The sequence below is a fragment of the Chelonoidis abingdonii genome, chromosome 14 (genome assembly GCF_003597395.2).
Source record: "Chelonoidis abingdonii isolate Lonesome George chromosome 14, CheloAbing_2.0, whole genome shotgun sequence".
Taxonomy (NCBI): domain Eukaryota; kingdom Metazoa; phylum Chordata; order Testudines; family Testudinidae; genus Chelonoidis; species Chelonoidis abingdonii.
In genome coordinates, this window is record NC_133782.1 from 15,979,922 (window position 1) to 16,004,953 (window position 25,032).

General features: G+C 38.7%; 3 protein-coding genes across 3 annotated transcripts; 2 read left to right on the forward strand and 1 right to left on the reverse strand.

Moving 5' to 3' along the window:
- The first annotated feature begins 1,986 nt into the window (after positions 1-1,986).
- Positions 1,987-23,246, forward strand: LOC142047727 (dolichol-phosphate mannosyltransferase subunit 1-like). The gene is made up of 3 exons (XM_075072256.1): positions 1,987-4,350; positions 4,609-4,723; positions 22,621-23,246. The coding sequence occupies exons 1-3, from the start codon at positions 4,262-4,264 to the stop codon at positions 22,723-22,725; spliced, it is 309 nt and encodes a 102-aa protein (XP_074928357.1). The 5' UTR covers positions 1,987-4,261; the 3' UTR covers positions 22,726-23,246.
- Positions 7,752-9,425, reverse strand: MOCS3 (molybdenum cofactor synthesis 3). The gene has a single exon (XM_032804013.2). It carries the CDS (start codon positions 9,376-9,378, stop codon positions 8,002-8,004), a length of 1,377 nt encoding a protein of 458 aa, XP_032659904.1. The 5' UTR covers positions 9,379-9,425; the 3' UTR covers positions 7,752-8,001.
- On the forward strand, positions 9,489-18,406 carry LOC116838673 (dolichol-phosphate mannosyltransferase subunit 1). Its single transcript, XM_032804049.2, has 6 exons — positions 9,489-9,733; positions 10,882-10,981; positions 13,327-13,360; positions 15,666-15,742; positions 15,850-15,875; positions 17,476-18,406. Exons 1-6 carry the CDS (start codon positions 9,615-9,617, stop codon positions 17,597-17,599), a joined length of 480 nt encoding a protein of 159 aa, XP_032659940.2. The 5' UTR covers positions 9,489-9,614; the 3' UTR covers positions 17,600-18,406.
- Positions 23,247-25,032: the final 1,786 nt, after the last annotated feature.

The window sequence follows — 25,032 nt, forward strand, 5'->3', positions numbered from 1 at the left end:
GCTTTACAATGGTAATTCCTATTCTCATGCACTGCATTAATATACCACCAGATTTAAGATCAGAGAAGAATTTTCCACCAAAGAATTGCAGTGAGAACCCTGTGAGTAGTGGATTTTCATTGCCTTTGGATTACTGAAGAGAAATTATTTGCTCACATCAAGCAGGCATCCAGTCACACAATCAATTGCTTGATATGCAGAAGGACCTTGGGTACTGAGGAAGCTCTATCCTTCTCATCTTCTACATTTGTGTGTGGATTATGTTTTCCTTCTTGCTATTACAGTGACTAACGATTTTGGGTTTCTCTGTTTTTGGATTCCCAACAACTGACACCCCCCAGAGGCCTGATTTTCAGGAATTCATCCAGCCTCTGAAAAATTAAACCCCATTAATATATCTCAAGATGGGAACCCAAAAATCACTAATCCCTGTTGAAAATCTTGGCCTTAGAAGTTTTCATTGTATTTTAAATTGAAAGAGGTTTGGCCCTGTATTTATATATTCATTAAACCATTTCCTTCACAACAGAGTATATAGATTTGTAGTACTAGGACCTAGGGCATCTTATAATAAAGTAGATAGGGTGTGGGTATATTGCAATTTGTGCTATTAAATTATGCCTTTTCAACTATAATATTGGTAGTACTCCTTTTCTTTCCTTTTGTGCAAAGATTAGTCACAACAGGTGGGCTTTTTTCCTCCCCAGAGTGTAAAGGAAATCCATGCCTTAATTAAAATCTTTAAAAGACAATTTGTGTGCGCATGTGAAGAGGGTTCATACTGCTTCGCTATTAGAGTTGGTTATTTTTCTCCCTGTCAGACAGGAATAGCTATTCAGACACAAATATCTGTCCATGTCAATTAAAGTTCTTCAGCACTCCAGAGAACACACAACCTACTGTTACAGCTGACAGATTATTGAGATTTTCAATGTTAATGAATATGAGGCCCTACGACTAGGAAAGGGAGTTTCATATTCTATCTTCTCTATACTCTGCACTATCAATTTGTGAAAGCGCTGCCCAGCCTTCGCTAGGGTCCTTTCCTTACATCTTCTACCAAGCTCTGTGTTGTGCACCCTTTTTGAACTAGAGCTTTTGGTTACCCTTCATAACACCCTATTCTTCTTTCCAGCCCAGAGAAGCAAGATCAGTGCTACCCAAAAGAGTTTCAGGGTATACCCCCAGCTGCAAATTCATACAGAGGCAACATCAGCCATCATCAAATGTATGAATGAAATCTGAAAAAAGAACTCCACATAAACTAAACTGACCAAAACCCCCAATATGTAGCACTTCTATAGTGCTTAATATTTTTAGATCAGTGTACAAACCATTTTATATTTTTACATAGTCTTTACACAAATTTTCAAACTACACACACTTACCACAATTGCCACCCAAATCAAATAAGCATGCATATATGTGACTGATTCTGGCCAACTGTGTGTAATTTCTTAAAAAATATTTGATTCTATTATTCAATTTAATTGGAAATTTGTTTGTTTTTTAAAAAGCGACAAAGAGTCCTCTGGCACCTTATAGTCTAACAGACATATTGGAGTATAAACTTCGTGGGTGAATACCCACTTCGCCAGATGCAAGTAGTGGAAATTTCCAGAGGCACATATAAATATGCAGGCAAGAATCAGCCTACAGATAAGAGGTTAGTTCAATCAGGGAGGATGAGGCCCTCTTCTAGCCATTGAGGTGTGAACATCGAGGAAGGAGAAACTGCTTTTGTAGTTGGCTAGCCTTGTTTAATCTTGTTTAATCCTGACCTGATGGTATCAAGTTTACAAATTAACTGAAGTTCAGCAGTTTCTCTTTGAAGTCTGGTCCTGAAGTTCTTTTGCTGCAGGATGGCTACCTTTAAATTTGCTATTGTGTGTCCAGGGAGATTGAAGTGTTCTCCTACAGGNAAAGAAAAATAATCAGGTTAGTATTTTTACCTATATATTTGTAGATAAGAAAATTGTTGCTCAAACTTTTGTCAATAATTTCAAAGAAAAGCTCTCTCAACCGATAAATCATCATGTCTTTCATCTTTGGGACTCCCCCTTCCTGGGAGTCTAAATTGCAGATCTATGTGAACAGGACTAGATCTCAAATGACAAGGAAATAATGTCCAGTGGTTAAGGCATTATAGCCTAGGACTTGGGAAACTCGGCCTTAATTCCCTGCTCCACCAGAGACTTGCCAGGTTCACACACAGAAAGTTACTTAGCCTCTCTGTTCCCCGTTTATAAAATTAGGATAGCACTTCCCTACCTCCCAAAGATGTTGAGAATAAAGGCTGTGAGGCACTAAGATAAAACAGTGATGCGGGGATGTATAAGTACTTTAAACAGAACAGTACTTCTCATCACAAAATAATATTTAATAATAGAATAGAAACTTGTATGCCTGGTAATTTTCTGGCTAAGAAAACATCAAGAAAAAACCATGTGATCTCTTTGGGACAATTGGACTACTTAGGTCAGAGTTGGAACGCTACTGTGGGTAAATCTGCAGTGTATCAATTTGGGACAATTTTTGGCCTTGCCACAAATAGAACACTAGCTTCTATTTCCTATTTCCCTTCCTTGCCACAAATAGAACACTGCTGCCAGTTCTTCCAAGTTCATAGGTGTGTACCTTTACATTTAAAGACTGTGCTGGCCTTTCCCATGGACAATAAACCACTCGATCTCCTTTTGGTTATAATATTGTCTTTCATTTATTAAGCATTATCTAACATCAGTTTTCATGTTAAAATTAATTACCAGCCTATATAAACCATTCCTTAGATCTTGCCAGAAAGGCCAATACAGTTCTAACTATGGACGATTGGAAATCTTTTTTTTTTCTAAAGAGAAGATAAAATAAAAATGCTGTAAGTCACATATATACATGGAGATCAGCTTCTGAATTCTGTGGTGGACTTGTAGTCACTGAGGGCTGAATCAATAGGGGTAGATTTTTTTTCTCCATATAAAATCTTGCTCTTCTCAAATTTGTCTAAGGTCTGTTCACTCAAAACAAGCCTGACTCTGTTGGTCCTCAAAAGAATTGGGAGCAGACGCCCTTGTAATAATTTTGAAAAGGAGTTGGCACCACACTTATTATGTTTAGAGTTTTTTTATTTTAATGCTATTTTATTTTTATGAGAGACAAAGGTGGGGAGGTAATATCTCTTATTGGACCAATTTCTGTTGCTGAGAGCCATGTTTTTGAGCTTACACAGAGTTCCTTGTAAGCTTCAGGTGATGTGGGTGATTTTTCCTCTTGAGTTTAAGTCGGACCCCATAGGAACTGGTGAAGATAGAACAATCATTCTTAGACAGGAAACTGTGGTAGAGTTCAGGGCAATATAATATTGTAGCAATGTTAAATCTGAAGAGAAGAGCTGCATTCTTTGAGAGGGACTACTCGCTTGCTAGCTAATTGGATAAGGTAAAAACTAAATGGGAACCCCAAAGAAAGAGTTGGATACCTTAGACTAAATGGAAATCTTTTTTTGTACACTTCAAACAATTCACACCAGTCTATTCACTTATTAAGTTTCTGATAATCAAAGAAAAATCAGAAATGGCAAGATGAGTTACCTTCCTCTTCCTGCCAACCAAACCAGGTTGACTAGAGCAAAAGCCTGGAGGAATTGGAATGTACTGATTCTGTTCATATTTTGGCTATATAGAATTACTGTCTAGAGTCCAAAGTGTGCTTGGAGCTACAGAGTTATACATGAAGTCATGCCCCCTTACAGTTGTGAGACCTTAGAAATGACTTGCCCATGGTCACACCGGAAATCTTCCTGAGGCAGGAGCTGAACACAGATCTTCTACAGCTAAGTTCAATGTCCTGTCTGCTAGGCCATCATTCTCCTCCCATTACAGGTGAACGTGATCCAAGCAGAAGACTAATCTGTCTAAAATTATATTGCAAAATATTTTATATTACAATTTGCTTTACAGTGCAGTATAATGTGTGGTTGTATATGATAATTCTGCTATAAACATGTAAAAAGATAGTAAATCTGGCTTTTTAAAACAGCATTTTGTTTCTTAAAGAATATTCAGTTATCTGTATATTCACTTCCAATTGAAAAGCAAAATGTGTATTTACTGATCTAATCAAGTCTAGTGCAGTGAGAACCTATTTAGTTATATAACTTTCCATATAAAGCAATAAAAGCTTGCCTTTTTTATGCTAAAATGGTAAATTCTTTTGTGGAAACCCTGCTTGTGCTTTCTAAACTTTGTTTTGAGTGGTTATTGATATGCTTATCCTCTTTGACAGTCGTGGTGCCAACTTTGTAACTCAGGTTTTGTTGAGACCAGGTGCATCAGATTTAACAGGAAGTTTCAGGTACTTGCCTCTTTTTATTTATTTTTTTTAAATAATTATGAAGTTGTATTAAAATTTTCCTAATTGCTAGCCAAGAATATGTGTTGGGAACTATGGAATCTATTAGAGTAAAGAAAGATGGATAGGAGTCATAAAACTTTCTAGTGACTATTTTTAGTATTAATGTGGGTAGGCTGTAAGTACAATGCATGTACATGTTATTTTTGTATCTGAAATCCAAAGTTTTGCCACAGGTTTCAATTTCATTTTAATTTACAGGTTATACAGAAAGGAGGTCTTGCAGAAACTAATGGAAAAATGTGTTTCTAAAGGATACGTCTTCCAGATGGAAATGATTGTTCGAGCTAGACAGTTAGGATACACTATTGGAGAGGTACAGTGAAAGCATAGAAAATCACATTTCAATTTTATACTGTAAATGTGGGTAAGGGCTATTAGAAGCAAAGAAACTACCGAGCAAGAACTCATAGGAAGTGTCATTGCAGCTGTAGACTTGGATTCCCAAATAAGCCTAAGGGGGTTATGCACACAACTCTACTTCTCCAACGTAATTAAATCTCACACTTGCGCTCATAGCTGATATTTTTTCTACCTTTGACTCACTGTTCAGACCTTCACCTCCTGCCTCCACTTGTCTCTCTGTGCAGGATCTTGCATAACTCTTCTAAGAGAAAATTGACAAAATATGATATTACCTTCTCTGTCCCCTTGGTTTGCTTTTCCTTCACCTTCTGTAACTTTCTCTCTCCTCCTTCTCTCCTGACAGATGCAGAAGTTTCTCATCTGCTCTCTTCCGTTCTCCTCTCCACTTGTCCCAGGGTCCCCAACCCATCCCTTCATCTCCCTTGCGCCAACTCCTAGCTTCCATTGTCCACTTGCTAAATATTCAAACCTCTTTGTAGTTTCTCACGATTGGGAGACATCTGCAAAGTTACCTCATTGTCCTCCTTTAAAATCTTCTTAAAACTCTCCTTTGCCAGGATGCCTAAAGAATAGTTGACAGCAGTTAGGCTACTGATATAACTGCTGATTATGCTGACCAACAATGTCGTCTTGTTTGCTTGTACTTCCCTCTTCTGTCTGTCTGCCTCCTGTCTTGTACTTAGATTGGGGCGGTGATAGTCTTGTGTTCTAAGTTTGTATAGTGCCTAGCACAGTTGGGCCCTGGTCCATGGTTGAGGCTCCTAGGTGCTACAGTAATGCAAAAATTAATAATGATAAATCCTCAAGCTCTATGCGCTCATGACACATTTTAAAATGTATAAGTGTAGTTTAAATCATATATATTAGAACTATACAAATATTTGTTGTTTCTGATAGATTCTTCCTGGAAATGCTTATCTAGATACAGATCTTTAAGGCCCTGATTTTCAGAAAAATTAGGCACATAGATGTGCATGCAGATTAGGTGATTGCAGATGCTAGGAGCTAAATTAGGCACATGTATGTGTATGGTCACATCATTGCAGAATCTGCACACGAAGATTAGGATTTCAGTTCTGTGCATGCTTTTAAAATTCAATAGTAGTCAAAGTTTAATATGAAACTTGGCCATGAAAAGAAAAAAATAGTTATCTACCAACTCAAAACAGAACAGTTGTGTGGTGTGAAGCAAAGTTGGCATATGCCATAACTGGATGGTCTCCTATGCTTCTTTGTTTTATTTTGCTTCTCCTTTGTACCAGGTGTGAAATTCATTTTAATGCACAGGATGCACATTTTAGTGGTATATGGGTTACGGCTTTTGCACTATGTAAATCATCACCATTTAAAAATATCATAGAATCATAGAATATCAGGGTTGGAAGGGACCTCAGGAGGTCATCTAGTCCAACCCCCTGCTCAGAGCAGTACCNAGTGGATGTGCAGGTGAATGAACCGGTGATGATGTGGCTGATCTGGTTAGGTCCTGTGATGGTGTTGCTGGTGTAAATATGTGGGCAGAGTTGGCATTGAGGTTTGTTGTTTTTCAAAGCTGCTTCTAGAGCAGTCTACAAATGTTCTAGTATAGTTGGTACTATAGAGATGTCATGACACCTGGAGTTTAGCTTTATACTTGGCTGCTTTCCAGGAACAGTCTCTGAACAAGGAAGTGATCCTCTGTGGTTTTGTTACAGCAAGTGTGGTAGCTCTATTGTCCTTGCCCTAGTGCAGTGATAATCTGTCTTTCATAATACTCAACACTTTCATCACACTTTTCATTTTCAGACAGCACTAGAAAGAGCAGCAGCTGTGAAGCAATATTATAGGTGTGAAAAGTAAAAAATAAAATAAAAAATTAAGTGACTTTTCTAAAGCGGTCTTCATAAAAATATAGCATTAGAAGGGACGTCAAGATGTCATCTAGTACATCCCCTCTACACTGAGGCAGGATTAAGTATACTTAAACCATTCCCGACAGGTGTTTTGGCTAACCTTGTTCTTAAAAATCTCCAAGGATGGGGATTCCACAGTCTCCCTAGGTAACCTGTTCCAGTGCTTAACTAGCCTTATACAAAGCTTTTCTCAATATCCAACATAAATCCCCCTTGTTGCAAACTAAGCCTATTATTTCTTATCCTATCCTATCTTATTCCTATTCAACTGATCACCATCCTCTTCACAACAATCTTTTACACATGTTTGAAGACATATGTTCCCCCTCAGCCTTTTCTAGGCTAACCATGCCCAGTTCTTTCAACTTTTCTTCATATGTAATGGTTTCTAAACATCTTATTGTTGTCTTGCTCCTCTGGACTCTCTCCAATGTGTCCATTGTTCTTAAAAGTTTGGCAGCCAAAACCAGACACTATACTCTAGCTGAGACCTCACCACTAAAGAGCACAGCAGAACAGTTACCTCTCATGTTTTACATAGGACATTCCTTTTGATACATCCCAGAATAGCGATTGTGTTTTTTGAAACAGCATCACACTGTTAACTCATTCAGTTTGTTATTCACTGTAAACTCAGATCCTTTTCTGCTGCATTGCTGCCTAGCCAGTTATTTCCCCTTTTGTATGATTTGATTTTTCCTTAAGTGTAATTCTTTCAACTTGTCTTTATTGAATTTCATCTTGTTGTTTCAGACCAATTCTCCAATTTATCAAGATCATTTTGAATTCTAGTTCTGTTCTCTGAAGTGCTTGCAACCCATTCCAGCTTCGTGACATCTTACTGGTCTATCACTGATTCATCAGCCTGGATATTATCAATGGTGGAAGTGCTAGTGCAATTTTTACCACTGCACCCTTAAAGCTTTCTCCATTGTTAGTATCAAGGGAGCTGAAATGGTGCTAGACCAGCAATAAGTGAATTGGTAAAGATTTTCAAAGTGCAACAAGTGCATCACTTTCAGGACCAAAATTGCTACTCAATAGTTCCCACATCCATGTTCAATTCACTAGACCAAACTTCCACAATTCTAAAACAAAAAACCCCAAGTATATTGTTTCTTTTATACAAATGTTTAGAATGTTAACGAAGAGAAATTAATTTCAAACATATACAGAATTTTTAGAAGTTAACATGGAAAGCACTTAACACATAACTTTGTGGTATCTTCTCCCCATTTTGCACATGCATCATAGTAGTCACTAAACTGAGCAGGTATAAAACTAGACCATTTAACAGTAGAAATTTATGATAATTTCTATTCTGATATGTAGAATGTTAGTACTGGGGAAATGATGGATCGATTTTGCTAGCCCAAGCCATAAGCCCCCCTCTGATATCCTTAGCCAATATCGAACCAAGTTCTTTGTCAGACAACTCCTGTAAAACTTGCACAGCCTTCTGGGAGTCATTTCCTAGTTTGCAAATAACATATACGGGGAAAGTCATTTTGCCGTTAGTTCTTTGCTTTTCTTCACATATTCTTTTTTCTAAAAATTTCAAACATTCTTCATTTTTTCCTTCTAGTTTACTTAAAGGAATATGGATAGAGTGTACAAGATAACAGATGTCCACTTCTACCTGTGGACGAACATCTACCAGTATATGAGGGACTTGCTCATCCAGTAGCTTTTTGTACTCCTCTACAGATATCCTTTGTTCACTTGGCAGTAGGCATAAAGTTCTACATTTGTCTGTTGCTGATGAACCACAGAATGCTTCATAATCCTGTAGGCTGGTGATAGTTGGCTTGTCACCACAAATGGCACAGTCTGGTTTCTTGGGTCTTAACTTGATGTTGCGAAATCTGCCTTCAAGGGCATCAAACATTAGCATGAACTGGTTGAAGGTAGAACCTATCCCTGAAGCTATCTTCAGCACCTCCAAGGCCTGGATGCACCCCATGATGCCTGGCACAACACCCAGGACTCCCCCATCCGCACAGTTGGTCACTGTCTCCGGTAGAGGAGGCTTTGGGAAGAGACAGCGGTAGCAGGGTCCCTCTCGGTAGTTGTACACGACCAGCTGCCCCTCCAGGCGGAGAGCACTGGCTGATACAAGCGGCTTCCCAGCGAGAACACAGGCATCACTGACCAGGTACCTGGTGGGGACATTGTCTGAGCAGTCGGCCACCACGTCGTACTGCCGGACCAGCTCCAGGGCAGTGCTTGGGCTCAGGGCCAGGTGGTAGGGCACATACTGCACCGTGGAGTTCAGCTGCCGCAGGGTGGCAGCTGCAGACAGGGCCTTAGGCAGCCCTTCCCTAGCTTCCCCGTGCAGGACCTGCCGGTGCAGGTTGCTCATCTCCACCACATCGTGATCTACCAGCCCCAAGCGGCCGATGCCGGCGGCCGCCAAATACTGGGCCAGGGGGCAGCCCAGCCCGCCGCAACCCACCACCAGCACGGCGCAGCGGGACAGGCGCAGCTGCCCTCGCACTCCCAGCTCGGGAAGTACTAGCTGCCGGCTGTAGCGCAGGATCTCCGCCGGGCTGAGGGAGGCCCTCGCCTCCAAGGGGGGCAGCGCTGGCCCCGCCGCCGGCTCCTCAACGGCCTCTCTCGCCAGGACGGCGGCCAGCTGCCCCTGCAGGGCGCGCAGCTCCTGTTCCCTGCGGCCTATCTCGGCCCGGAGCCTGGCCGCCTCGCTCAGAGCCATGACCGGAGCGAAGGGCCAAGCCACGCGCGCCTACCCCGGTCCGCAAAGCGCCGCGAGCTGAGGAACACTTCCGCTTCCGGTCCAACACCCTAAAAAGTCCGGTGACAGCGCGGCTGCCCAGCCCGACCCATTCCGCACACGTCGGTGCCCACGCGCCGGGGTAGCTGCGCAAGGGCTGCCTCATTCCCCGAGTGTAGTAACCGCTCCCCTAGTTCCGGGTGGTTTGTGGCCCCGCCATGGCCGCGACCAGCGGGAACCGAGCTCCGGATAAGTACTCGGTGCTGCTGCCCACCTACAACGAGCGCGAGAACCTGCCGCTCATCGTCTGGCTGCTGGTGCGGAGCTTCCAAGAGAGGTACCCCGGGCCCGGCTTCCCCTGCCCACCCAGGCCTGACTCCGCGCCTGCTCACGGGCCCGGCCGCGCCGCCGCCTGCGCTCCCTCCCCAGAACGGTGCTGCGTGGTCGCGGCGCTCAGCTCGGGTCCCTGCCCCCGGGAACCCAGCGCCTCTGTGCGGGATCCCTCCGGGGGCTGAACGTACGTTGACAGGGTGCGGCCGCTCGCAGCAGGGACGGGCCAGCCCAGCCGAGCTGCGGAGCCCGGGTTGGTCGCGGGTCGGCCGCCGTTACAGCTCGTCAAGCTCCGGCCGTCGGGACAGCTGCTGCGGTGTGAGCGGAACCTCCCTGTGGACACGGGCGCTCCGCCTTAGTAACCTCTCCAGCGTCGCTTTTCGCGGGGCCCTAGGGGAGGTCAGGTTTCAACATGGCCGTTCGTTGTGGTAGTGCCTAACACAGGCCCCCATTGTGTTGGGGTCACACCTGTAGTACAAAACTGCGGTGCTTGCCCCAAGAAGCTCACAATTAAGTCTGGGGCTGCTTTTTGGAGCTCTGTGGCTTTTTGCATAGTTACACACGCGCACACACACACCACACACAAGATTTTTGAAAATCTGAGCATAAATATTCATATAACTAGTTGGTCCCTGTCCATAAGAATTTATAAAGTACTAGCAACAGCCTAGAGGGATAATAAAGTCATTCATGGTGTGAAAATGTCTAAAAATCTTTTTGTTAGCAGTGGAAAGTGCTGTAGCTAATTGTGCCTTTCTTCTAACAGTGAAGAGTTCCTTCAAAATTACTGTAAGCAGAGTACAAATGTAGCATTTATAATCACCCCTGCCCCACTATGAGGAAAAATTACTAGATCAAGGAACCAATGATCATTTTAATATCCAGTCTCTCTCAGCCTTGGGACTAGAAATGAATCTTATAGTAAGATGATGAACAGGTTGGTACTGTTTCAATTTGCTGTGAAGCAACTGTATCTTAAGATGCAAGTGAAACAGGAGTACCTTAAAACATGTCTCTAAAAGCTGCAACTTTTTGTATTTCTAGCTGTTAGCGGACCACTCTGCATTTTGTTCTCCTGTTTCAAGCCTTTTGAAACAACATAGCTGGCTGAAATTGGCTTCCCAGATGTTCATTTAAAAATAATTGTCATTTCAGTGGAAGCAACTTTGAAATTATAGTCATAGATGATGGAAGCCCAGATGGGACACGGGAAGTTGCTGAACAGTTGGAAAAGATATATGGTTCAGATAAAATTGTGAGTCGTATGGTTTTTTTTTCTTTGCTTTTATTTTTTGTTGAATTGGGAAGTATTTAAAGTGGTTAGAATGGGGGATTAGAGTTGGGGCTTCTGAGTGCAAGACCTGGCCTTTTTTATATCCCTGAGCAATCTGTTTAACTGTTGTGACCCAGTTTACCATACAATAGAATCATAGAAGTGTAGGAATAGAAGAGCTATTAAGGGGCCATGATGGTAAATGGTGATGAGAATAATAATAGCAGCCTCACAGGGAATATTGTGAAGCCCCATGAATTTATGTTTACAAAGTGTTTTCAGTATTTTGTGCACATACTTCATTCTGGTCAAAGAAATTATGATTGTACTTGGCCTGTGGATATTTAAAAGAAGAGATGAGGAATAGACAGCGCTGAATTTCACTTTCTTTGGCTACAGGTGTGAGCAACTACGTAGACGTTAGTCTACTCTTCATAATTTACTTCGTATTAATTAGTATATTTACTTAGAAGAACCTTCTAACAGGATTGTTAAGGGCTTCTGTTCTCTATACTACTATAGAACAACAGTGTGGAAGTATGTATGGTGAGGTAAATATCCCTTTAATTCATTCAAAGTTTGAGTATTTAAAGATGCTTCATTTCAGTGATAAAAGCACATAAGCATACCATGGTCTGAGAACTAGAAGTTCAGCTTCATTGTGTTCTGAGCAACAAAAAATGTAATATGTTTTATCTCCCTCTTCACCCCATCTCCTGGGTCCAGTAATTGGCAGTTGTAAATTTCATTTTCCGGGACTGAAGTTTAAGATTGTGTTAGTGAATTAAAATAATCTTTTTAAAGATTGTGTAAGGAAACATATGTATATGGAGTTTGGAGTTGTTTGTTGAATTTTCTATTGCTACTTTGTATAAAACAGTTATACCAAGTGCAGGTCACTATTTGTCTCTAAGGCCCCCGATCCTGCAGTTGGAGCCACGTGAGCTGACCCTTGATACAGCGTGGAGCCCCATATAATTCAGTGGAACTCCATGCAGACATAGGCATCTGCTTACCCTGATCTAACACCAGGAAAATGAGAGAGTATCAATAAAAATCAGTTATGATTTCTTTGTAGTCCAGTTTTCTTTGCTTCCTGAAATTAATTGTGGGTAGTGAGCAAAATCAGTTCTGACCGATGCACAAAGGTCTGTATTTAAATAATTTGATGGTGCTTCCTGTTTGCTAGGTAGTAACTGTATCCTGGTCTCAGGAAACTCCATTGCTGAAGATCAAGAAGTTTGGATGCTGATGAATCTACTTTTGATTTACTAAAATTGGCTGAGAAACAGAGGAATTGAAATTCCTACACAGGATCATACAAAGATTTTGAGGGAAAAGAAAAGACAATGAAATAACCACTCTATAGAAGCTCTAATGATGACTGACTTTTTACAGGAGGTTTATCCTTGTCCTCCTTTGGTTTTCACACTAATGTTCATGATCTCACAGACGCTTATAATGTATCAGAAGAAGCCAACATTTTCAAATCAAGGAGTCTAAAGTTAAGCTCCAAAGTCCATATTTGGTTCACCCTTTTCAATGAGCACCCACCAACTCTTATTAATGTCAGTGGGAATTTCGAGGTGCTCAGCACTCTTGAAAATCAGACAGGAAACTAAATATAGAGTTGAGTGTCTAATGTTAGACTCTTTTTTTAAAAAAAAAACCACACACACACACACAAAAAAACCCACTTTGGCCTAGAAATCTAGACTTGTGAAGTGCTGAGCTTCCTCTGACTTCTGTGGGAGCTGAGAATGGTCAGCACAGAATCAAGGAGGTGGTAGGTCATCCAAATAAAATCTTACTGATGATTTTCAGTAAGATGAGTGACTATTAAGCTGAATTACACTTATGAGTAAAAAGTGTATATTCAGTACTGACTATCTTTAGTCACTCCAGGAGTTTGCTCAGATATTACCTCTTAATATGTCACCCCACAAAATTGGTGGGGGAAATTGTGCATTCAGCTTTGTAAGAGAGTATTTCAAACAGTGGGTATTGAGGGAGGAGAGTCTTAAAAAAACAGCCGAAATGACTTCCTTACATAGCAGTTCTTCAGTCAAATTTAAAATAGATTGATTTTAATCTAGTTTATATATCCAGTTAATATAAATGTTTCCATTGAACCTGTGTTTCCTTAGATGAATTTGATTCTCTGTAGCATCTGGATATTTAAAGGAAAAGGATCTCTGTCAATATTGGTTCAACATCTTGAGCTATATAATGGTGGCATGACACTGAAAATGAAAGAAACTGTAGTCTCAGCTAATATAACTTTATTAATTTATGGCCTAATCCCCCTCCCCCCAAATATCTTGCAGCTTCTAAGGCCCAGAGCAAAAAAGCTGGGATTGGGTAAGTACTCATTAAGCTTCTGGTTTAGAGTAAAACTTCCTGCTATCTGTTTTGTTTGGGTTTTAGTTTTAACATTCCATAGGAAGAGTCATAGTGGAGCCCTCAGACAAAAATAAACATTTTCATCAAGTAATTATAAGCAAACAAATGTGCAGTGATTTAAAAAACCACACACGTTATATTATAGTGAACTTACAACAAGTTCACCACAACCTCAAACCTGCCAATTGTGGTCTTGGCCAGTCTACATAGTAGCAGGAAAACAGTTACTATGCTCATCCTTCTTCCCCTGCTCCACCTGCTTATTACGCAGTTGGGTCTTAAATTTAGACAGGTTGCCATTTGTACAGGGCAGACTGCTGTGCTCACATGGTACCCCATTGACTCAGTGAAGTCACTAGGGCTCTGCGCAAGTGTAATGGTCTATCCATGTGCAGCAAATTGCAGAACTGGGACCTTAATTTGTTAAGGTCTTCAGAGCAGGGACTCTTTCCTACTGTGTGTTTGTACAGTGCTTATTGTGGCTTGGATCAATTTAACAGGACATGTTGGTACTACTGTAATTCAAATCATACGTTTCCCTTAAGGATCAAGTCATGCAAGTTGTTGAGCACCATCCTCCCTATTAAGTTCATTGTGAATTTGAAGTCTTTTAGGCACATTACCGGAGTTGCTTATCACATACCAGAATATAGTCCTAATTTTGGGGCCAATCCTGAACCACTGTAATCAGTTCTAAGATTGCTGTGAATTTAAATGATCAAGATTGGGTCTTCTGTAGCTCCACCATTGACTAATTACTACTACTCAAGGAATATGCAGACCATGTCTGTTTTTCATTGTTAACTTAAAAAAAAGGCAAAAATTAAGCATTTGATAATTTTCTTACTCAAGTGTAAACATTTATCACAAAACATACTGGGGGAAGATTAGTCTGTTCGGACTCGTGCCAGATTTCTTCACCTCCAATAACTGAAATGGAAAAAGCAATGGAACACAACTTAATGAAAATCAGTTGAACTTCCTGAACCTCAACACTCCCACTCGCACAAGCTGGTGAAGTATTTCAGGTGCCCTGTTTATTGAATATTGTGCAGTTAATCTACTTGTCCCACAGGAAATGTTTAACTATGGTATGTGCCAATATCCAAAAGGGGAACAAAATTCTAAGTCTTGATACTGAATTGTCTATATTTAAATTCACCTTTTATATTCTCATATAGATATGAGGCCCTAAGAAACCTAGGTATCTTTTTATTTTCTACCTAATTTTTATCCTGACCTTGGTTGTGATCCTCTGTTCTGCGCTTCAAAGAACAAAGTCCTGTATTTATTTATATTTATTAAAATTGGCTTGGTTCAGGGTTTTTAATGCACCCTGTCTTTCCTGTAATAAGTTTATTTACTAGTTATATACACTGCATGGATCAGTAACATTCCTGGCTTGTAATTTTGCAAACATCATGAGAAAGAGACAAGCAATGAGCTGTTCATTAACTAGAAGTAGAATTCCCTGTGTAAATGCTTGATATGGGCACCAAGGTCCACATCTGGATGCATGCTTTTTAAAAACTGACATTTACGTTTTGGAAAATTTCTAGGAGGACAGCAAAGTTAATCTGAGGTAATGAAGAGCATGTGCCAGATTTTGATTTCAGTTATGCCATTGTAGCGTTATTGGAAAAAATGTGGACTTAAAACAGCATCACTGAAATCGGAAAGTGGCCTTCTTGAGGAAAAACGTGGATACCTTAACTTGTTCTGTCTCTTATTGATATAGATGAACTGATTCACATAGTGTGGTTAAAACAAAAAAAATTAAATTGAGGAAGGAAAGATTTTTAGCTTAGGCATCAGATGGAGCATTGTCATAAATGTTGACTGATTGAACAAAGTAGAAGTTAATAAGAAATATCTTTAAGATCAGTGGTAAAATTTTCAAAAGCAGCTGAGTGAGTTAGGTGTGTAAGTCTATTTTTGAGTATTTTGGGCACTGTGGAAAATCTTACCTGTATTGGCTATCCATTTACCAAGTGATGTTTTTCTGGTGATTTCTACTGCAGTGAAGTTTGTCCTGCAAAGTTTTACACTTTTGGAATCTAGTACTGAAATTATTGGAGAAACATCAATCTTCAAACATTTAAAATGATTTTTCTATCCTATTTTAAAAAAACAAACTCAGGAACATTTACTTAATCGGCTTTTGTAATATAATTTTGAGACTTTGTAGAAAGATTGAATCTGCTTAGAGATCTGTGTGCATGTTAAGATAGTGATGAAATTATTTCTATGATGTCTTCACCAGGCACTGCTTATATTCATGGAATGCAGCATGCCACAGGGAATTTCATTATTATTATGGATGCGGACCTCTCGCACCATGTAAGTTTATATCTTGTGTGGTCTTCTTTTTTTTTTTTTTTTTTAATTAATTGTTACTGACTTGTTTTTTCATTTTCTTCTTTTCCCACCCATCTGCCTGTTTTCAGCCAAAATTTATTCCAGCGTTCATCAAGTGAGTATCATTTTTAATGTTTGGAGTATAACTTTTAAGCTGTTGAAGTTGTATGTTAACATTTGAATACCTTCCATTACTATGTGGCTACCTCATTGAATCAAAAAAGCAGCAACTGCAACAAGAAACATAGTCAGGGCAAGGATTTGGGTGGCTCTAATAAGACCCAAATATTTCTGAAGTACCAGTACACAGACATTAATCCTTAACTCCGGCAAAACTCCTGTAGACTTCAATGGAAGTTTAATTTGCTTAAGGACTACAAGAACATGTCTTTAAAGGAAGAAAGAATGAGTGACTAAGCACTTAATGTTTCTCCTTTAACTGGTTCTACTTTGAAAAGTAACTTAGTAAAAATGGTATCTTTTTACTCTACAGTTCTGCTTCATGTGTGCAGTTAGCATTAGAGATGCTGAGTTGAATGACTAAATTAAGTTTTTTTTACTGCTTCGTATTCCTCTTGTCCCTGCAGGAGCCAGGATAGTGAAGAGAGAGAGAGTTGGATTCTAGTCCTGCTAGTGCATCATCAGTAGATGTGTTTAATAAGTTACACCTTTGCAAACTAGTTAAAGGCAATGGGGTTGCACAGATTAATTGAGGTAGAATTTAGTTTCCAAGTGATGATGCACAAGGAGAGATCCTACGCTGATTTTTGCAGTGCTTCCAGTTCGAAGAAAAAACATTTTTTTACTTGCAAACTGAGGTTATTTGATATGGAGTCACTGATAAACAATAATCATGCAACTCCACAATGCAGTTATTAATTATCAGAGTAGAATCAGACTTTAAATTTTGTGAGATAGCTAGATAGAACAGTTATAGCTATTATTTATCATTTTGAGAATAGAGGTATATGTATAGTTAAAAGATCAGTCAAAACAATTAAAGACTAAAATTAGATTTTATTTTACAATAACAGTCACTGAACAAAAGTTTAGTTTTCACTGACTCATTCTGGATCTCTGTTAAAAGTTGCAGTACTCAGTTACAAAATAGAGTTAACTCTTACTAATTATGGAACATTTTTTTTCTTAACGTTTAAAGTTGTATCAAAAATAATCGGGAGCAAGTACCTTCAAAGTTAAGGGTGTCACTGTTTATAGTTTTCCTCTTTCTGGGATGTAATGCAGAAGATCTCAAACAATGGATTCTGTATAATATTCTGCAGAGCTAGATACAGTGGGGGGTGCAGGATTGTGTCAGACTTATCTTTTAATTTCCTTGTTACTGTCAGTTTGTATTTTTATTTAAATATTTTAATATGTATTTTTTAAAAAAATCTCCATTTTACATTGGAGTCTAATTTCTTTTGCCTTTTTTAAATAAGTAGATCTAGATAAATTATTCATGAAGCAGTCTTTGAAGTTCTGTGAGATAGATGGTAAAAAGCATCACAAGATGCTCTGAAATAGTCCTGCTTTATAAGAATTTAAAGAGAGTAGTTTAAAAAGGTATATAAATGTATAGTGCTTATAACCAACATAATTATTGCCTACATGCCAACTTCTATCCCACCTTGTTTGAAGGTCTATAAAATATATATTTGCTTTAAACTGATACAGTGACTTTTCATGTTTGAAATAAATTGTATTTCCTGAAGAAAGCAAAAAGAAGGTAACTTTGACATTGTGTCTGGAACTCGGTATAAAGGAAATGGAGGTGTGTACGGCTGGGATTTGAAAAGAAAAATAATCAGGTTAGTATTTTTACCTATATATTTGTAGATAAGAAAATTGTTGCTCAAACTTTTGTCAATAATTTCAAAGAAAAGCTCTCTCAACCGATAAATCATCATGTCTTTCATCTTTGGGACTCCCCCTTCCTGGGAGTCTAAATTGCAGATCTATGTGAACAGGACTAGATCTCAAATGACAAGGAAATAATGTCCAGTGGTTAAGGCATTATAGCCTAGGACTTGGGAAACTCGGCCTTAATTCCCTGCTCCACCAGAGACTTGCCAGGTTCACACACAGAAAGTTACTTAGCCTCTCTGTTCCCCGTTTATAAAATTAGGATAGCACTTCCCTACCTCCCAAAGATGTTGAGAATAAAGGCTGTGAGGCACTAAGATAAAACAGTGATGCGGGGATGTATAAGTACTTTAAACAGAACAGTACTTCTCATCACAAAATAATATTTAATAATAGAATAGAAACTTGTATGCCTGGTAATTTTCTGGCTAAGAAAACATCAAGAAAAAACCATGTGATCTCTTTGGGACAATTGGACTACTTAGGTCAGAGTTGGAACGCTACTGTGGGTAAATCTGCAGTGTATCAATTTGGGACAATTTTTGGCCTTGCCACAAATAGAACACTAGCTTCTATTTCCTATTTCCCTTCCTTGCCACAAATAGAACACTGCTGCCAGTTCTTCCAAGTTCATAGGTGTGTACCTTTACATTTAAAGACTGTGCTGGCCTTTCCCATGGACAATAAACCACTCGATCTCCTTTTGGTTATAATATTGTCTTTCATTTATTAAGCATTATCTAACATCAGTTTTCATGTTAAAATTAATTACCAGCCTATATAAACCATTCCTTNAGATCCATCCTCTTTGGAACCCCCTTTCAGGTAGTTGAAAGCAGCTATCAAATCCCCCCTCATTCTTCTCTTCTGCAGACTAAACAGTCCCAGTTTCCTCTTTCACAGAGTTTAAGGCCAGAAAGGACAATTGGATCATCTAGTCTGACTTCCTGTATACCAAAGGCCATTACATTTCATCCAGTTACCTCTATATGGAACCCAATAACTTGCACTTGTCTAAAGCATAACTTGTTTGACTAAAGCATATCTTGTAGAAAGACATTCAGTTTTGATTTAAAGTGGAGAATATAACACTTCCCTTGGTAGTTTGTTCCAGTGGTTAGTCACCCTCACTATTAAAAATTTGTGCCTAATTTCTAATTTAAATTGGTCTGGCCTCAATGTGCAGCCATTGGTTCTTTCATGTTATGCCTTTCCTCACTACATTAAAGAGCCCTTTGGTGCCCAGTATTTCTTCCTGTAATGGCACTTATATGCTCTTGAACAAGAAGATGTAGTCCAGTAACAGTTTAGGAGGTAAATTCTAATTCTGTAGAGGAAATTGTGCCCTGAGATAGCGTGTTGTGCCCTGAGATACCGTGAAGTTGGATGGCTTGTGAATACAAAATGTTCTCTTTTCACTATTCATGGAATGCCATGCCACTTTAAGCATCTTTCACTGACTTCCTCTCCAGCATGGAGTTACTGATTTATTTTTTTTCCCTAGCTCAGCTAAATATAACTGTTGAGGTGCTTATCAATGTTGTCGGAGGGATCCTAGTGAGAAAGCTGAGGGAGTTTGTTGGATGTCTTAGTTTATGTTCTTCTTCGGCTAGCTGTTCTTGTTGTGAGAAGTAGAACTGTATCTGCCAGATGATTGCCTTGGCCTCTCTTGGCATAGGCAGCTGTGCCTGGAGATGAGACATACTCAGTTCTGGCACAATAACAAGGGTGTGGTGTGTATTTGTATTACACATGCCAACTGATTTCTGATTGAAACTGCCAGTTGAGTGCAGATCCAATTTTTTTATTTTATATGCTTCTGCAGAGTTAATGTTGTTGAATTTGGGCCCTGGAGTATTCTTATTTAACACATGCTTTTGTATTAGAATATTAAGAGTTCTTATAGAATTGTAGGACAGGAAGGAACCTCGGTAGGTCATCTAGTCCAGTCGCCTGAACTGAGGCAGGACTAAGTATTATCTAGACCATCCCTGACTGGTGTTTGTTTAACTTGTTCTTAAAAATCTCCAATGATGGAGATTCCACAGCCTCCCTAGATAATTTGTTTCAGTGCTTAACTACCCTGACAGTTAGGAAGTTTTTTCCTAATGTCCAACCTTAGTCTTCTTTGTTGCAATTTAAGCCCATTCCTTCTTGTCCTGTCCTCAGTGGATAAGGAGAACGATTTATCACCATAATCTTTACAAGACTTTTACATATCTTGAAGACTGTCTCCTCTCAGTCTTCTCTTTTACAGACTAAACAACCACTATTTTTTTTAATCTTTCCTCATAGGTCATGTTTTCTAGACCTTTAATCATTTTTGTTGCTTTCCTCTGGACTTTCTGCTATTTTATCCACATCTTTCCCCAAGTGTGGTTCCCAGAACTGGACATAGAACTCCAGCTGAAGACTTATCAGTGCTTAGTAGAGTGGAAGAATTATTTCTTGTCTTGTTTACAACATGCCTGCTAGTACATCCTAGAATGATGTTTGCTTTTTTTGAAACAGTATTTATTATATTTTGACTCTCATTTAGTTTGTGATCTGCTATACCCCCCCGATTCTTTTTTGCCATACTTCTTCCTAGGCAGTCATTTCCCATTGAGTATTCCTTCCTAAGTGTAGTACTTTGCATATATCCTTACTGGATTTCATCCTGTTTATTTCAGACCATTTCTCCAATTTGTCAAGATTATTTTGAATAGTAAACATGTTCTGCAAAACACTTGTAGCCCCTTCCAGCTTGATACCATCTACAGACTTTTTACATGTACTCTCTTTACCGTTATCCAAATTATTTATAAAGATATTGAACAGAACCATGCCCAGGACAGATCCCTGTGAGACTTTACTCAATATGCACTTCCAGCTTGACTGTGGATCACTGATAATACTCTCACTGTTTTCCAACCAGTTGTGCACCCACTTTGATAGCTTCCTCTGCGCTATATTTTCATAGTGTGCTTATGAGAATGTCATGTGAAACAGTATCAAAAGCCTTACTAAAGTAACGATGTATCACATATGCTGCTTCTCCCCATCCACAAGGGTTGTTACCCTGTCAAAGAAGGATGTTGGGTTGGTTTGATATGATTTGTTCTTGTTATCTTCTAGGTGTTTACAGACTGATTATTTGTTCCATTATCTTTATGAATACCACAGTTAAGCTGGCTTGTCTATAATTCCCTGGGTTAGGTACTATATTTGCCCTTTTCTAGTCCTCTGGGATCTTGCTTAATGTATGGAGATTATGCCTATCTCATAGAACTGGAAGGGACCTTGAAAGGTCATCGAGTCCAGTCACCTGCCTTCACTAGCAGGACCAAGTACTGTCTCTGACAGTTGGGTTTTTTTTTTGTTGTTTTTTTTTTCCCCCAGATCCCTACATGGCCCCCTCAAGGATTGAGCTCACAACACTGGGCTTAGCAGGCCAGTGCTCAAACCACTGAGCTATCCCTCCCCTCGATCTCTTGCATCCTCCACAAGTTCTCAAAGAAAATTGCTAATGGTTTAGATTCTTTTCAGCTAATTCCTTAAGTATTCTAGGATGTATTCCATTAGACTCTGCTGATTTGAAGACATCTAACTTGTGCAAATAATTCTTAACTTGTCCTTTCTCTACTTTAGCTTCAGATCCTATCCCAGTTACATAGATGTTCACTATATTAGTCATCTCATTGCTGCTATCCCTTTTTGGAGAAAACTGAAACAAAAAAGCACTTAACACTTCCTCCGTTGCTTCATTTTTTCTATTCTTGTTGTTCCCTCCTCATTGAATAATGGGCCTACTTAGTCCTTGGTCTTCCTCTTGTTCTAGTGTATTTGTATCATTCTGGCAAAATAATGGACAGACAGAAGTAACTAGGTGAAGCAATATGTTTATAACCTTCATGAACAGCAAGTGAATTTGGACAATGAGTTTGTATATCTGAAGGAACTAAAAATTCTGTATTTTAAGCAACTTTTTTTTCTAACAACATAAACAGCTTGTTGAAGATCCATAGACCCAAGTGGATGTTGCATATCAAATGTGCATTGAATACAAGTACTGTGTCTGTTATGTCAGTAAAGTTGAGCAAAAGGCCACTTCATGATCCCCCTCTTGCCAACGGTGAGGAATTGATGTTGGAGCATCAAGCAAGTACTTGTTTAACTCTGCCACTTCCAGTTATGGCAGTCTCTGCCTAAACCACCCTAATGGACTTTTGCCCTGATCCAGTAGAAATTTAGAGCAGGAGGTTGGTTGGGACTTCACAGCATGTTGTGACCCTTGGGTGTCCATTTCATTGATCCTATCTTTGAGAACAGTTTTTTTCAGAAAACTCAGTGGCTAACGATAGAATAATATCTTTTAGACCTGTCTCTAGGTGTGATCAGCCATACACTCTAGTATCGCAACCTTGAGGCACAGTTAAGACTGATGGGTAGAACAGTGATGATAAAGAAAGCAGCATGATCCCAGATATTTGCCCCATTTCTCTTACAAGCATGTTCTCACAGCTAAAGGGGAAAAAAATGGAAGACAAAATAAGCAGTACAGTGAGACCAGACACAACTATACCTAGCACAGCATTCAGGGACATCAGAAGATGGCATTCAGCCACAAATCAGTTGCTAGGAGAGGCTCCAACAACAAAAGTTAGGAACCACCAATGCAGATTCTATCCATCTTTGGAGACTACAGATGTTGTTGCTAAGTCTCTGCCGACCTGAGGAACCCGTCTTCTATTCTTGTCTCCATGTGGAAAAGCACAGTAGCTTTGCTAACACAACCAGCACACTACATATTTAAATCTGTAATAGTTTCACTTTTTTAACGTTGATATGCTGTGTTCTGAATGTACTAATTGTGCTAAATGTAATATAAAATGCATAATAGATTTAAAACTATGTTTTCTTTATATTAATGAAGTTAAATTCCTAAAATAATTAGAATAAATTGTTCTTTTTTGTTTTGTTTGTTTGTTTTGTTGTTTGGTTTTTTTTAACAGGTTCCAATATCATTTGTGGACCGTGTCTATGGAGAATCTAAACTGGGAGGCAATGAAATAGTGTCTTTCTTAAAAGGACTGTTAACTTTGTTTGCAACTACATGATAAGAGCTTACTCTAAGTTAATTCTTATTTAAAATGCAGCATTCTCATGAGTTAAATGTAATTTTTAAAATACATACAGTTGTACAAGCTTGCTGCTTTGCCTAGTTACCAGGAGACCCATCACCTATTTGTGATTAAGTGAACCAACAATAAGAAAGCAAATAAACTGTATCACAGAATATTATTTTCAAATTAAATGAACTAGTGTATTTATGAACAATGTATAATAACAAAAACCCACACAGTACTGTTTTTTTGTACGAATAATGAGGGGTTAATAAATTAGACCACACTTCAGTTCTGGGCTATAGATTTTTGTTGAAAAGTGTCGTGAGACCTTATGTGTGTGAAAATTATAAAGTGTTGAAATTAGCAAGATACTACTGTATACAGAAAGATGTAGTTTTTTCTAAATTATATTCTAACAAAATATTTTGTCTTTATTCCAGACTAATACTGAAAATTTCAGTCAGACATACTGTGTTAAGAATAATGCACAAATAAATCCAAATAATCTTTTGCGTAAAGCTTGGTTGCATGCTTACATTAGAAGTTAATAATCTTATTCATGTTGAAGTTAAAGATGGCTTTTTAAAAAAAAGGAGAGTAATGACAGAAAACACAGGATTTATCATATCTTTGCCTTGGGGTTTGTAGATAATTGGGGTTTTATATATACTTGTACCAATAGCTGTCCCTCTTTTTCCCAATAAAAGTCTACATAGAATGTCAGAAAGACCATTTCTCCAAAACTTACAGTGGAGCTGGAGAAAAGTAAGACTGTGTGTAAAATGACACAGTGTTGGGTTGCTTAGGAATTTCCTAATACAAAGCTTCCAGGGACTTGTTTTTTGTAAATCTGCTATTAGATAGAAACAGAAGCCTCCTTAAAACAGAAATACAAAGATATACAAATGTGGACTACTCTAGTTTTTTGTGACTGATTATAGATCATTTTTTTCCAACTATCTTATACTCTTTAAACTTTTATTTTTAAAAAAGAGACCCATCCCACCCAAACCCATGGTGACATAGGCCACAGTTCACTCTCTCTGAAATCTGTAGAGACCCCTCATGTTGACTTCATGTGGGAGGGCTCTAACCAATAGTTCTCAATGCAGAAGTTGTAATTGTTCTAGAAGCTGTCGAATGAAGTATAGGTAGCATAGTTCTATATTTTTTCGATGTTTCACTGATGACTTATAGGTGGTGAAAACTTCATAATCCTATTTTGTTGTGTGCAATCAAACATCCATGGGGAGGAGGAAAGCAGAGGATGCTGTTGTTCTAAGAATTTTAAATATAAGACAAGTATGTCTCAGCCTCAGAAAAGAATTGGCTGTAAAGTACAAATACCAAATTACATGTAAAATAGATTACTATCTAGTTGTGAATTGTAATAGAGTATATAACTGGTACTGATTTAAAAAATACATTCATTAGAAAAATTAGGGCAGCAAGGAGACAAAGCAGCCAAAGAATGAAATAACACTTCATTAAATATAATTATTTTTATTTAATTGTTTGCATTCTTTTATCTTGGCAGATATAAACATCTGATCTATGGTTCTGGTTAACAAAATGAAACACCAGAAGGAATGTTAGATTAGTTCACACTTGGGATATTTACAATATAAACAATTTCTAAGCAGCATTTTATCACTGGGACATCTACCATCTATTGATGTCATAGCCTCCTTAAAGTTGTATATATTCCAATATTTTACTTAGTTTAAAAGTTTTGTAAGTGTTCAGAGGAAATAATAATCAGTTATTTTTTAAAAAACATTTGTGGTCACAACTTTTTTAATTTAGTTGCAATTGGATTTGACTTAGCCATCTACCTTGTAATATCTTGTCTGTACATCACATTTCTAACAAATTATGTCCATATTTATATATTTTCAGTTGGTGCATTCTTAAGGCCCTGATCCTGCAATGTACACAAAGGTGGGCAAGCCCAATGAAGTCTGAAATTAATAGGGACCACCTATGGACATCTCACTTGCAGGATTGGGGCCTAAAACATAAAATGTTTCATTACTTTTATAGGTCTTTATCTTACACTCCAAAAATATCGTTTCCATGTCACCGTAAAGCTTTAAAATGAGCTAAAATGTATAATAGGGGTGCAGTAAGATCACTAGTCAGTTATTTGTGATCCAACTGCAAGACAATGTGGCCTAGATTTTCAAATGTGTGTAACTGGATTAAAAAATATGTGTACCTGACTTGTACACACAGTTACTACAGTTTGCTTATGAAAGGTAGGTGTCTAACTCATCATGTCTTTGTCCAGTTTAATTG

What these genes read in the sequence shown, in the direction of transcription:
- LOC142047727 (XM_075072256.1), top strand. Translation starts at nt 4,262, where the DNA reads ATGCTTATCCTCTTTGACAGTCGTGGTGCCAACTTTGTAACTCAGGTT. An exon ending in GATTTAACAGGAAGTTTCAG is followed by an intron (nt 4,351 to 4,608) that starts GTACTTGCCTCT and finishes TTTAATTTACAG; the next exon opens with GTTATACAGAAAGGAGGTCT. An exon ending in TAGGATACACTATTGGAGAG is followed by an intron (nt 4,724 to 22,620) that starts GTACAGTGAAAG and finishes TTTTTTTAACAG; the next exon opens with GTTCCAATATCATTTGTGGA.
- LOC116838673 (XM_032804049.2), top strand. Translation starts at nt 9,615, where the DNA reads ATGGCCGCGACCAGCGGGAACCGAGCTCCGGATAAGTACTCGGTGCTG. An exon ending in TATATGGTTCAGATAAAATT is followed by an intron (nt 10,982 to 13,326) that starts GTGAGTCGTATG and finishes AATATCTTGCAG; the next exon opens with CTTCTAAGGCCCAGAGCAAA. An exon ending in TTTATTCCAGCGTTCATCAA is followed by an intron (nt 15,876 to 17,475) that starts GTGAGTATCATT and finishes TATTTCCTGAAG; the next exon opens with AAAGCAAAAAGAAGGTAACT.
- MOCS3 (XM_032804013.2), bottom strand. Translation starts at nt 9,378, where the DNA reads ATGGCTCTGAGCGAGGCGGCCAGGCTCCGGGCCGAGATAGGCCGCAGG.